General features: G+C 37.2%; 1 protein-coding gene across 3 annotated transcripts; it reads right to left on the minus strand.

The window, feature by feature from the left end:
- Nucleotides 1-204: 204 nt before the first annotated feature.
- On the minus strand, nt 205-2,618 carry LOC127093148 (uncharacterized). Of its 3 annotated transcripts, none has more exons than XM_051032050.1 (3): nt 2,429-2,618; nt 580-2,021; nt 205-472 (listed from the first exon to the last, which is right to left on the minus strand). In XM_051032050.1, exon 2 carries the CDS (start codon nt 1,905-1,907, stop codon nt 1,359-1,361), a length of 549 nt encoding a protein of 182 aa, XP_050888007.1. In that variant the 5' UTR covers nt 1,908-2,021; nt 2,429-2,618; the 3' UTR covers nt 205-472; nt 580-1,358. The 3 variants fall into 3 exon arrangements, with proteins under 3 accessions (XP_050888007.1, XP_050888008.1, XP_050888006.1); XM_051032051.1 differs by lacking the exon at nt 2,429-2,618 and adding an exon at nt 2,163-2,374 and having other exon boundaries at nt 205-468; XM_051032049.1 differs by lacking the exon at nt 2,429-2,618 and adding an exon at nt 2,163-2,374.
- Nucleotides 2,619-13,691: the final 11,073 nt, after the last annotated feature.

Genomic DNA, 13,691 nt, shown 5'->3' on the forward strand with positions numbered 1-13,691 from the left:
ATAAATATTCAAATTAAATTTTCATTTGCAAACCAAACGGACCTTATATTTCCTCCATGTAGCTTTTATGTTCTTCTTTCATTTGTATCCAAGAAAAGGGTCACAGATTTTTGAGACCTTTACCCTGATCTAATTATAAGGCTTAGTCCCTAAACTGTTACTAAACATCAATTTCTTTGATGGAATAATGGTTATGTAGATAGATACTAAAATTTGGTTTCTGTATAAAGGAACCAAACATGTAATTGCCGTCACAATCTAAGGTAAATAGACCATTCTGAATGGTTCAAACATGACACCAAATACATAATGATGTCCCATGATAGTAGTTAACATTTTACTTCAGCAGACCAAACAAGTTACAGAACCAGGAAAAAACAGAAAAACAAAGTTTCTAGCCACAAAGGACCTGTTTGCAACTAACCACATTTCATGAGCCATAACTGAAACAGCATCCGAAAAGATTGCCTTCCTGATTCACATTCACATATTGAACAATTCTCAGTAAATATAATCTAACAGCAAGAAAAATAGTATGGTGCGAGCGAGCATTTAAACAGTGATCAAGCAAAACCTTACCTTAAAGTTTGGCATGGCATGGTCAACATCCTCCATGGAAGTGGAAGAAAAGCCAGACAAAGATTAGGATTAGGACTAAAGAAACAAGCATTACTCGGAACCAGAGGGAAGGAAATCTACCGGGTGGTTAACTAGCTGGTGGAACAGCGTTGATTAATCCTACTACAAATCCCTTCTAACTTTTCATTGAAAAAAACAGAAAAGATAGTGAAGGAGAAAACAAAACCCTCACTGAGAGTAGCTAGGAATACGACTGAGACGTGAAAGACCAATAAGAGAAGGCAGAAACAAGCAAACTACATATCTAGAGTGAGAGAGGCCTAAATCCTATGTCAAGAGTAAAGGAAAGTTAACCATTATATGAGAAGAAGCTTCTGCTAAGTGGTAACTACATAGATATCACAAATTCAAAATTCAATTTGTGTGTAACAACATTCTTCAGGACCAATAATCGCAGCCAACAAAAGTCTATTTGACACCACTCCTACCTGTAACCGTCATTCTGTTTCCAAATCATTTTCATGGAAGCTTCCATCAAGTTTCAAGAACCATACCAAAGCCTGCTACAGCAGATTCCTCTGGCGCGCGCGCACACACACACCAAATAACCCTATCCGCAGCCAAGCCTAGTTCATTTCCAAAACCACTAACCTTCGGCTACACAAACTCAAACCAACTCAGACTACAAATTTTATTGAACCTTTATATACATCTATAGCATTAACTAACCCAGTTTCATCGCACACACTTATATACAGGATTACAACGCTCCTTGTATTTCACTCATCGTTAATGTTAAGATTGAGAATCCGACGCAACGTCTTAGTAGCAGAATCGGCATTAACAAAAAGATCCCTGGTAAAATCCAAACGCTCCCTAGTCGGAGAAGAAGGCGCAGACTTAGCCATGACACGCAACTCAATCTCCGGAGACGAACCAGGAAGATCAAGCGACACAGTCCTTTTAGGCCTCACAGAAAACTTAGGAATCGGCAACGAACTAGGTGGTGGCGAATTGGAGTAAGTAGGTCCAGCCCATAACTCAGATAACAAAATGCTTCCATCAATTTCATCAAAAACTCTTTCATTTCTAAAACCTTTTCCATTAATTGGAATTGGAGTACTCTTAGGAGTAGTTTCCAAATTAGGGCTTTCATCAAAGGATTTCAAAGGTGTAGTAGGTAATAAAGCTAAACCAGACTCAAAAGTCCTGCAATTAGTCCCTATAAAGTCTTTGGAAGATGAATACTCAAATCTACCATGGACTTGTGGCTTAGTACTGTTACAGAATTGCTCCTTATGCTGCTCAACAACAACAAGTGTCTCCATAATCACAAGAACTAAGTCAAAAAGCTAGATTTCAAATCTCAGTGCCAAAGTAAGAAAGTACAAAACTTCACCTTGCCAAAACAGATCTCAAACCAACATAAACTTTCTCAGACACTGGAAAAATTAACAAAACATAATAAATTACAAAACATTAACAAAAAAACACAAGTACTTCAAAACAAAATTAAACTCCTAGGAATCAAGTTATCATATTAACATTTTCCTATAAAAAAAAGAAGCAAAATAAATAATTACCAGTTTGTTGCAACTTGCAAGAGATTTTTTTTCCAGAAAGAACACAGAAAGTGTATGATAAATCTGCTGTTTTACCTTCTAGCTATTATTTTGGATTAGTTATTTATATAACTGTTAGATTTATTATTAAAATTTGGAAGAAATGAAAGTTGCATGGAGAATGAAATGAATGTGAAGAGTCAAGTAATAATAATAGAGAGAAAAAATTATTATTGAAATTTAATGGTGTAATGAACGTACAATATATGGAAAAAGTTAAGGTTTACCTGATGGTGTCGGTTATGTTCCACACAGTAGATATATTATTGTGACAGGATGATTACACGTTCCAGTTGCTTTAGGAACTTGTAACCAAAAATCTGAAAGTTGTTCTTTGCTTTTCCTTGGTCGTGGTGGAACTAACTAAAGTATATTACAGTATTAAAGGTGGTTCACTCTCCCTGTAGAAAGGAAATTAATTGTGCTTTATTGTGACCACCGAAAGGGATGTCAAACGGCCTAATACCCTATGTTTCTTATTTCAATTGTAAAACAAAATTACAACCTTACAAAAAAAAATTGTTTTTTTCTGCATTCCATAGAAAAAATTATTTATGGTTCAATAAAGTCTTCAAATTCATTAATTTTTTTTATTTAGAATATACAACAACTGCGTTTTAAACTACGAATCTAAAATTTGGACAGTTAAATATACTTTTAATACAAATTTAATTTTTTTTGGAGTGCATAGGAACACGTTCAATAAAAGTTCAATACAAATTAGCATAACAATTTTCAACTATGGATAAATAATTTTACGAATCTCACCAAATATAATTTAATTGTATAAAAATTTGTAACAACGTGTATTATATCTAGCTTTAAATGATATTGTTTGTTGACTAAAAGTTGTAACATTGAAGTTTTATTTACGAACAAATAATAATGGATGTTAATTTGACTCATCTGGATAAAATATTCTAAAAAATTACTCATAATAGATAGAGTAAATGGGTATGGGCATGGACTACATAATTATCCATTAAAATATATAGGTATAGACACTAGTACGGGTACCTTAGTATTCACCACCTTCTATATCTACATTATATATATTTATATATTTTTATTTATCATTATAAACATATGTTAGTTCATTAAATTTATTGAATATATATGTATTAAATTTGTATGCATTTCAATGTAAGTGTTTGGTTATTTGTTAAGTCAACAATAACATCCTTAAATTGTTTTTAATATTGTCAAAAATTTAAAATGACGTGATAAATTATAATTGATTGATAATGTTTTATCAAAAACATGGATAAACGAGTACGAGTATGACTACTTAGCTACCCATAGGATACGGACACGGGTACAAATGTTAGTGTCCACGCAAATATAGGCTCGTATACGAGGACTTTTTTAAACTGCGAATTTGGAGACGGATACTATAGTAATCTGCTCAAACCCTACTTATTACCATCCCTACCTCTAATAAAAATCATTATTATGTAAAAAATATGCATTGACCTTTGATCAAATTTGTTATAAAAGATGAATCTTTTCAAATGTAATCCTTACCATCCCTTCTCTAGTTATTGACATATTGTGGGGAAGGCTTTATAGCCAAGTTTGAGAAGAACTTAAACTTAAGATGGTGGTTGTGTAGTATTGACATGCGAGATGTATGCCTTGTTGGGTTGATACGAAAACTCCGCCTATAGTAGATCCTCTTGGAGGTATTGTTGTTTAACGAGTATTCGTTACGACGAAGATATTTTTAAACAGGATTCGTGACTATAGGGACCTTTTGTCTAGAACCTTGGAGTCGATGGTTGTGTAGTATCGGACTGCGATATGCATGCCTCGTTGGGTTGATGCAAAAACCTCACCTAGAAGAGACCATCTTAAGGGTATTGTTGTCTAATGAGTATTCGTTAAGGCGACAATATTCAAATTAGAACCTTAGAGCCTACCTGTGGGAGAATTATTGATTAAAGATGTTGATTCTAAGTGTTGGCAGCAATTTTGGTAAAACAAAGAGTGTTCACAAGATGTCATGTGTGATGTCTTAACAGGAGATATCCTATGTACCTGCTGGAGTTAAAGAACATGTGCAAGCAGGATTGTTTCAGAATGCCACATACAATGACAAGGCTTCTGATATTGGTTGTACCTGCTGGAGCTTATATGGAAGACATGTTCATGCAGGATTGTTTCAGATGACATACACAATGTCATGGTATCTGATATGGCTGTACCTGCTATAAAAGGAAATTGGATTATGCAGGATTTTTCTAGGATGTCAGACCCGATGTCATGACATCCTGTACACAGAACATTCAGTATGAATGTCTGGTGTTTTGTGATTGCACAAGTATTGGCAATCATTGGTTGATTGAAGATATGGCTAGCTGGCGCATTCAATCAGGGATTTCAACCAGATTTGATTATTTTCCAAGGAGATCTATACAGCTGTTATAAAGAGATTTGATTGGAAAATATATTTAGGGTTTTCAAGATATCCAAGCCTAGCAGATTGCTTCTATAAAAAGGGGCTTAGAAAACCTGTTTGAACACACAACCAAGATTGAGCGAAATTTAGAGAGAGAGCTAGGGTTTGTGTCTGTAGGTCATTCAAGTCATCCATTGATGATTGAATTGGACTGATTTGTCTTCTTGATCAAAGCTGTGAAGCAAGATCAAGAGTGTGTCTTCTTGATTGAAACTGTGAAGTAAAATCAAGAGTTTTGTAATTGAAAAGTATTTTCTTTTCACAAGGATTGTTGTTTAAAATCACGGGTGTGTGATTGTAAGGGAAGTGAGTGGGTTCTCATATCTAAGAGTGCTTAGGTAGAAGTTGCACGGGTAGAGATTAGGTGAGAAAGACTGTAACTTGTTGAAGTGTACGGATAGTCTTTGAACTAATTCTATTATAGTGAATTTCCTTCCTGGCTTGGTAGCCCCCAGACATAGGTGAGTTGCACCGAACTGGTTAACAATTGCTTGTGTGATTTGCTTTACAATTCTGTTTATATTTCCGTTGTGTATTAAGAGATATTATTGTCGTAACATCACCTTCGACATCTTATATCTGATACCAGAATTTCAATTGGTATCAGAGCAGGCATCCTGCTCTGGCTCTGGGTGAGATCTAGAGAGAATACTTTCTGGTACAATGGAGAGGGATGAAGGATCTGTTCATAGGCCACCAATTTTGGATGGTTCTAACTATGACTATTGGAAACCAAGAATGGTAGCCTTTTTAAAATCCCTTGATAACAAGGCGTGGAAAGCTGTCTTGACAGGCTGGGTGCATCATGTTGTTACTAAAGAAGGAGAAGCCACTACAGAGATAAATCCTGAAGAACAATGGTCCAAGAAGGAGGATGACCTAGCCCTTTGGAATTCTAAAGCTTTGAATGCCATCTTCAATGGAGTGGACAAGAACATCTTCAGATTGGTAAACAATTGTGAAATAGCTAAAGATGCTTGGGACATTCTCAAGACCACTCATGAAGGCACATCCAGGGTAAAGATGTCTAGACTACAGCTACTCACCTCCAAGTTTGAAAACTTAAGGATGAAAGAAGAAGAGAATATTCATGAATTTCACATGAGTATCCTTGAAATTGCTAATGCCTCAGGAGCCCTGGGAGAAAAGATGACAGATGAAAAACTGGTAAGAAAAATTCTTAGGTCACTCCCCAAGAGATTTTCTATGAAGGTAACTGCAATAGAAGAATCTCAAGACATCTCCAACATGAGGGTAGATGTGCTAATTGGTTCCCTCCAAAACTTCGAGTTAGGGTTGAATGATGGTGTTGAAAGGAAAACAAAAAGCATTGCCTTCATGTCAAACACAGAAGAGGATAAGAGTCAGGAGGGTGATGAAGATCTTGTCAATGAAGTAGCTATGTTGGGAAGGCAGTTCAACAGATTGTTAAAGAAAATGGATGTCAGATCCAAGGCAAATGTCAAAAACATCTCATCTGACATCAGCAATGGAAGAAGAGTAAGGTCAGAAGAAAAGCCCAAAGAAGGAAAAGAAGTAAAGTGCTATGAATGTGATGGGTATGGACACATTAGAACAGAATGTGGTACCTACCTCAAGAAGCAGAAGATGAGTCTTGCTGCCACCTGGTCAGATGAGAGTGATACAGAGGAGGCTACAAATCTTGTGACTGCTTTGACAGGAAGATGGGAATCTGATGAAGACTCAAGTGATGGTGAAGTAACCTTTGAGGAATTGGCCTCTACCTACAGAAAGCTGTGTCAGAAAAGTGTAGAGCTGAACAAGCCGTCTTTAAACCAGAAGAAAGACATAACTCAACTTGAGAATGAGAAGGTAGGATACTTGGAAACCATCTCCAAATTGAAAACAGAAGTTGTGGCTCTAAAGGTCAAGCTAGATGAAGATCAACAAGTTGAGAGCCAGAAGATAGTTCAACTGGAGAAAGAAAAAGCAAAACAAGTGGAAACCATCTTCAAGCTAAAAACTGAAGTTGTGCTCTTAAACTCAAAACTAGAAGAGACAACCAAGTATGTAAGGATGCTGAACAATGGATCTGACTCCTTAGACAAGATTCTTTAAACTGGACAAATCACAGGAGTCAAATCTGGAATAGGGTACCATAAAACTAAGGCTGAAAGTAGTTACACTGGCTGCAAACCTAAAGCTAAACCCAAATGCAGCAATAGTAAGAGCAGTTCCAAGATGTCACATCATATGTCACATCATCAGAAGAAAGAACAGCAGAAAGACAAACACCAAAGATGGAGATGTCATTACTGTGGGAAATTTGGACACTCAAGGCCATTCTGCTATAAGCTGTATGGTTACCCTACCCCCTTTCATCAACATCATCAGAAGAGAAAACAGCAGGATGGCAAACACCAAAGATGGAGATGTCAATACTGTGGGAAATCTGGACACTCTAGGTCTTCCTGTTATAAGCTGTATGGTTATCCTAGTCATGTTCATCAACAGACTCACTATCAACCCAGACCCACACATTACAGGCCTATCAACAAGAAGCAATGGGTTCCTAAGACTAATGTTACAAGTCTAATGGCTCATAAAGAAGAGTGGTATTTTGATAGTGGATGCTCTAGACACATGACTGGGAACTCAGACTTGATAACTGATCTTCACCCTCATGACTTAAGCTATGTAACCTTTGGTGATGGAGCTAAAGGTGAAATAAAGGGGATAGGCAAGCTTGAGTGTCCTGGAGCTCCTAAACTTGACAATATTCTACTGGTCAAGGGCTTGACTTCAAATTTAATAAGCATTAGTCAGCTAGGGGATCAAGGTCTGAATATCATCTTCACTAAAACTGAATGTCTGATTATGAACAAAGACAGTGAAGTAATTATGAAAGGAATCAGGACCAACAACAACTGCTACATGTGGAGCTCTCAAATGGATAACCCCTCTAAGATGAGTACAGTTGCAAGAAGAATCATCAAGGGAAAGGAAAAGTGTCAGATAAGGATGCTAAGACCTAACCTCAAGGAAGAAAAGGTCATGATGGCCCAAACACCTGAACATATGACTGGTGGTATGAAGTCTGAAGCTAGAACAGAGACACAAGGGACTATTGAGATAAATAAAATATCAGTTGAAAGCAACAATGCCCAACCAGGGTGGATGAAATTACTGATAATTGTCTACAATGTCACAATCGATGTTATGACATTGTATTATGACAACCTGTATGGCACATCTATGTCCAAAGATCATATTCAGCACAGCTGGACCAAGTACATTATTTGCTTTCATCACTCATGTAGAAAATATATGGAAAACAAACTCATAGTTCTACAACATGAAATACAACTAACCAACAGGACTGCAAAGGATTTGTATGATGTCCAACTGAAAGATGAAAAGGGAAAATTAGAGGCTTGGCTTCTTGAAAAAATATGGCAACTAATGTGGAGTGGAAAAGGCAAGAAAAATATTGTCTGCCCAATGAAAAGAAAAAGCCACATTAATAATGAATCATCTCCTAGTATTGGAAATAACATCTATTTCATTAGCACGCCCTGCCTGAATATAATTTTTTCTATCTTCATCATTCTACTCAGAGAACCTCTGCTAGGGCAAAGAAACTCTTCTCAGAAGTTCAACAACATGTCTCAACATCCATCAACATCCAGCTCAAAAACCTTTCATATAAGAAGTTCCTCCATGGAAATTTTAGATGAAGATCTGATGGACGTAACCCCTCTGCTCATGATACCAGGTGACGTTTCAGGCTCCCCTTCCATGGCCGAAGCTAAGCAAGGTAGCACTCCAGAAAAATCTCCTGATAAAAAGGACATGCACTCTACTGATCGCATCATAAGAAACCTAGTTACTGAGATACTGAATGAAGAGCATGGAGTCAAGGACATTTTTACCCCACTGTTCAGAAGGGACCCCTCTCCTGAGGAGGAAAACCAAGCTGAAAAAGATGATGACTCATCTAAAACAGAGAAGGAAGTAGCTGCTGAGGGACTATGTTCTCTTAGAAAAAACTTACCTATCATGTCCCCTAATACTGCTCAGGACATTGAGAAAGAAAGGTCTGAGGAAGAAGATGACACGTTGGTCAATCTTGTGAAAACAAGTGTAGCAAAAAGACTGAGAAAAAGGAAGAGTATAACTGAGATAAGAACATATAGGAAAGAGAAAAGGGTTGCTGGTATAGGTCCCTCCAAAGCTTGGAGTAAAGTAGAGGTCAGGAAGAAGAAAGAAAGTGAGAGTTCTGAATCTGATGAGAATGTCGAAGACGATGTCCCAGACATCTCCTTTGACAAAAGAAAGGTTGTAAAGAAGTCTTCCAACAGAATTGCTGCTGAGCACCTAGACAAATGGAGGTTTGTCACTCAGAGAAGGGTTGCAGTTGAAAGAGAATTGGGGAAAGAAATTGTTGAAGTGAAAGAAGTAATGGAGTTAATCAAGGCAGCTGGTCTTATGAAAACTGTGACTGCTCTGCCTCAATGCTATGAGGGGCTAGTCAAAGAATTCATTGTAAACATTCCTGAGGAAAGTTATGAGGTCTGCAAAGTGGTTGTTAGGGGTAAGTGTGTAAAACTTTCACCAACCATCATCAACAGATTCCTAGGGTGAGGAACAAATGGAGGGGTAGATCTAGAGACCACAGATAATAAGATCTGTAGGATGATCACAGCTGGCCAGGTTAAGGAATGGCCTAGTAGGAAACACCTTTCAGCTAGTAAACTAACTGTCAAGTATGCCATCTTACACAAGATTGGTTCAGCAAATTGGGTACCTACTAATCACATATCTACCATCTCCATTGCTCTTGGGAGGATCATTCATGCCATTGGAACTAAGATGAATTATGACTTTGGAAAGTTTATGTTTGATCAAACCATCAGACATGCCTCCACCAACGATGTAAAGTTGCCCATTGCATCCCCTTCCATCATCTGTGGCATCATCCTGAGTCAACAACTAGGAATTCTAAGTGCTAGTGATATTCCAAGCAGGAGGAAGACCCCTCTATCAATTCACTATAAGCTTTTTGAGGGTAGTCATGTCAATGATGTTGTCATGACATCTGCAAGAAGGGAACCTGCATCTCAAGGGAACCTAATTGACCAACTAAGAGAAACCTGCAGGGAATTGGAGAATGGTATAAATGTGGCCAAAGCAAGAAAAGAAGCTTTGGAAGCTCTTATTTATAGCCTGGAAAAGGAGGAGATAGAAAAAGCTGGTAAGAACTCAGAGGCAAAAGCACAATCCTGTACCAACTCTGAAAGCTCTGATGGCTCTGAAGATGAAGATGAAGAAGAAGATGATACTTCTTTCTCTAATTGATGGTTCCTCCACTTGTTTGTTAAAGAATGAAGACGGTGAAGCTGGTGGGTCTGATGGTCTGGGAGATGTTCTGCTGCTGCTGCAATATGGAGTTATTTGTTTTTGTATTTTGTGGCAGTCCTCTTGATGCCTGTTATGTAATATTTAGGGCTCTTAATGAGTTCCTTGGATTTGTTCATTATTCCAGCTATCACAGCTATGTTTAATGATGTTGTGTACTTCCTGAATATTCTGTTTTAACATGCTTAATGTTATAACATCAGTTTTAACTTTCTCTGCTAGGCTAATAGACATTTATTTTGTCTGATTGGTCACCTTTGGTCAATTTTGACTAAAAATGGGGATAAGTGCTTGATATGGAAGTTGGATGTGGTTGAAGTACAGCTATTATTGAAAGAGGTGCACAGGTGCTGATGTTGAAGCAGATGTCAGTATGACATTCTGGCTGAAGTTCAACTATTATTGAAAGAGGTCCACAAGTGCTGATGTTGAAGCAGATGTCAGTATGACATTCTGGCTGGTACAGGTGCTGGAGTTACAGTAGCTGTTATATTTGATGCATGCACAGATTTAGGGGGAGAAGTAGTACCCTGGTGCATTGTGCATTTGTATGTCTTACTAGTTGCATCCATAACTAGTAATTCTGATTGTTGCACAGATTTAGGGGGAGGAGAAGTACCCTTGTGCATGTGTGTATTACTAGTAGCCATAGCTAGTAATTATTTTGCTTCTGCTACTGATTAAACTCCTGTTATGTTGTTTAACTGCTGATAGTTTGCCTTGTGAACAAAAAGGACAAATATATGTTTTAGCCAAAATGTGCCAAAGGGGGGAGTTTGTTGATTCTAAGTGTTGGCAGCAATTTTGGTAAAACAAAGAGTGTTCACAAGATGTCATGTGTGATGTCTTAACATGAGATATCCTATGTACCTGCTGGAGTTAAAGAACATGTGCAAGCAGGATTATTTCAGAATGCCACATACAATGACAAGGCTTCTGATATTGGTTGTACCTGCTGGAGCTTATATGGAAGACATGTTCATGCAGGATTGTTTCAGATGACATACGCAATGTCATGGTATCTGATATGGTTGTACTTGCTATAAAAGGAAATTGGATTATGCAGGATTTTTCTAGGATGTCAGACCCGATGTCATGACATCCTGTACACAGAACATTCAGTATGAATGTCTGGTGTTTTATGATTGCACAAGTATTGGCAATCATTGGTTGATTGAAGATATGGCTAGCTGGCGCATTCAATCAGGGATTTCAACCAGATTTGATTATTTTCCAAGGAGATCTATACAGTTGTTATAAATAGATTTGATTGGAAAATATATTTAGGGTTTTCAAGATATCCAAGCCCAACAGATTGCTTCTATAAAAAGGGGCTTAGAAAACCTGTTTGAACACACAACCAAGACTGAGCGAAATTTAGAGAGAGAGCTAGGGTTTGTGTCTGTAGGTCATTCAAGTCATCCATTGATGATTGAATTGGACTGATTTGTCTTCTTGATCAAAGCTGTGAAGCAAGATCAAGAGTGTGTCTTCTTGATTGAAACTGTGAAGTAAAATCAAGAGTTTTGTAATTGAAAAGTATTTTCTTTTCACAAGGATTATTGTTTAAAATCACGGGTGTGTGATTGTAAGGGAAGTGAATGGGTTCTCATATCTAAGAGTGCTTAGGTAGAAGTTGCACGGGTAGAGATTAGGTGAGAAAGACTGTAACTTGTTGAAGTGTACGGATAGTCTTTGAACTAATTCTATTATAGTGAATTTCCTTCCTGGCTTGGTAGCCCCCAGACATAGGTGAGTTGCACCGAACTGGGTTAACAATTGCTTGTGTGATTTGCTTTACAATTCTGTTTATATTTCCATTGTGTATTAAGAGATATTAGTGTCGTAACATCACCTTCGACATCTTATATCTGATACCAGAATTTCAAAAGAGATACCTAAAGATTCTCCTACCGTGAAAACTCATACTCAAATTATGCAAAACATGATGAACATATGAACCTAAGTTTTGCATTGCATTGCATCCAGTTTAAGCCACCAACGAGTTAGAACCAAGCCAGAACAACTTAAATGGTCCAAGTCGATCATACCAGCCTATGTTTAATATATTCAATTTATGATTACTACCTTTTACTAGACGTGGCAAAACGAGTTCATCCCATCAGGAATGCCTGTTTTTCCCTTACTTTTTCTTGGGATGGGTCAAGGTTTTAGACTTGCACCTTCTAATATGTCAATTATGTCCCGACTCATTTTTGTGGGCTTTTGCGGGTACAAACATTAACATAATTTTTTGTAATTTTTAGGCTTCAAAGGTGCAGTGCCTGCAAGCCCGTCTAACCTTGCTCTCATTTTTTGCAGGGAGGATAAAGATTATCATGCCCTCGAAAATTCCCTTCCCCCCACTATATTTTTTGTGAGTTTTTGCTGAACGAGCATAAAGGGGATGGGTGTAACACCATAAACCCCAAAACTTATATGAAAAGCATTACTCGACAATTTAAGATGTCACCAAAGACAACCTGTTAAAACCACATCAAAACATTTGAATATTACACAACGGAAAAACATTTCATAGCAACTTCATAAATAAAGTGATAAATTCGAAACAACAAAACCAACATCAACTTCAAAAACATAATAACTCTCGTCCCCGATGTTATACGACCAGAGCACTAAAATCCACTAATGAATGAAAAAATAAAATAAAATAAAAAAACGAAGAGTAGCTCGAACTTGCGACCTTCCAAACACAACAACAACGATCACTCCTGAGTATCTTCAAGATGTCCATGATGGATAACATGAAGCAAATGGGGGGTGAGAAACAACATTCAAAATGAACAGTGTAAAGAATGTGAAACATACAACAACACACACATTCAATACATGACCAACAACAACATAGTCTCACACCCATTCATAACAACATGCACATATACATATGAAATGTAACTCACAATACGACGTGTCACTTAAGCATGTGGTACCATTATGGATAACACATGTCAATCCCGCTCCTGAATCCCTACCCTAGTACCAGAGTACACCAATTCGCTACTATCGCCATAAGTAACGTTTCACTGATTCCCATCTGATACCAGCTACTCGCTCATGAATCCCCACCATAGAACCAGAGCACACCAAAACTGGACCGAAGTTCGTACATCATGACACATGACTTTCAATAACATGCATTATTATAAAAAATAATCACCAAAATTATCATCATGCATTTATTACCATTATGCATAGCATTATTCTCAATACACAACAATTAATCAATGTTACAATTATTAATAAACAACACCAATTATAAGCACCTCATCAAATGCATATTCACATGACATTCAATCGTGTTAAATCATTATAACATCAACTTATTGCTAAGTAACACAATGATTCACGAAATTAATCATATATGTTATAACATACATTCCTACAATGAACACACGACTACACGGTGATTATCTCACCAAGCAGTATCATGAGGTAGCTATGTATGTTAGCTCTCCAATGCTTGAAACGACAACTCATTTGGACCTACGAAACTAAAATTATGGCCAAAATTGTTGGAGAATGCAACATAGATCAAAATAGAATTTTCCAATATTTGGCCTATCATAATCGATTGTCATAAAAAAAATTGATTCTGACTTCCAAAAATCACGTTTAGAGTCATTACAATCAAT

Source organism: Lathyrus oleraceus, chromosome 6 (assembly GCF_024323335.1).
Source record: "Lathyrus oleraceus cultivar Zhongwan6 chromosome 6, CAAS_Psat_ZW6_1.0, whole genome shotgun sequence".
Taxonomy (NCBI): domain Eukaryota; kingdom Viridiplantae; phylum Streptophyta; class Magnoliopsida; order Fabales; family Fabaceae; genus Lathyrus; species Lathyrus oleraceus.

Excerpts from the sequence above, each read along its gene's own strand:
- LOC127093148 (XM_051032050.1), bottom strand. The coding sequence starts at position 1,907 with ATGGAGACACTTGTTGTTGTTGAGCAGCATAAGGAGCAATTCTGTAAC.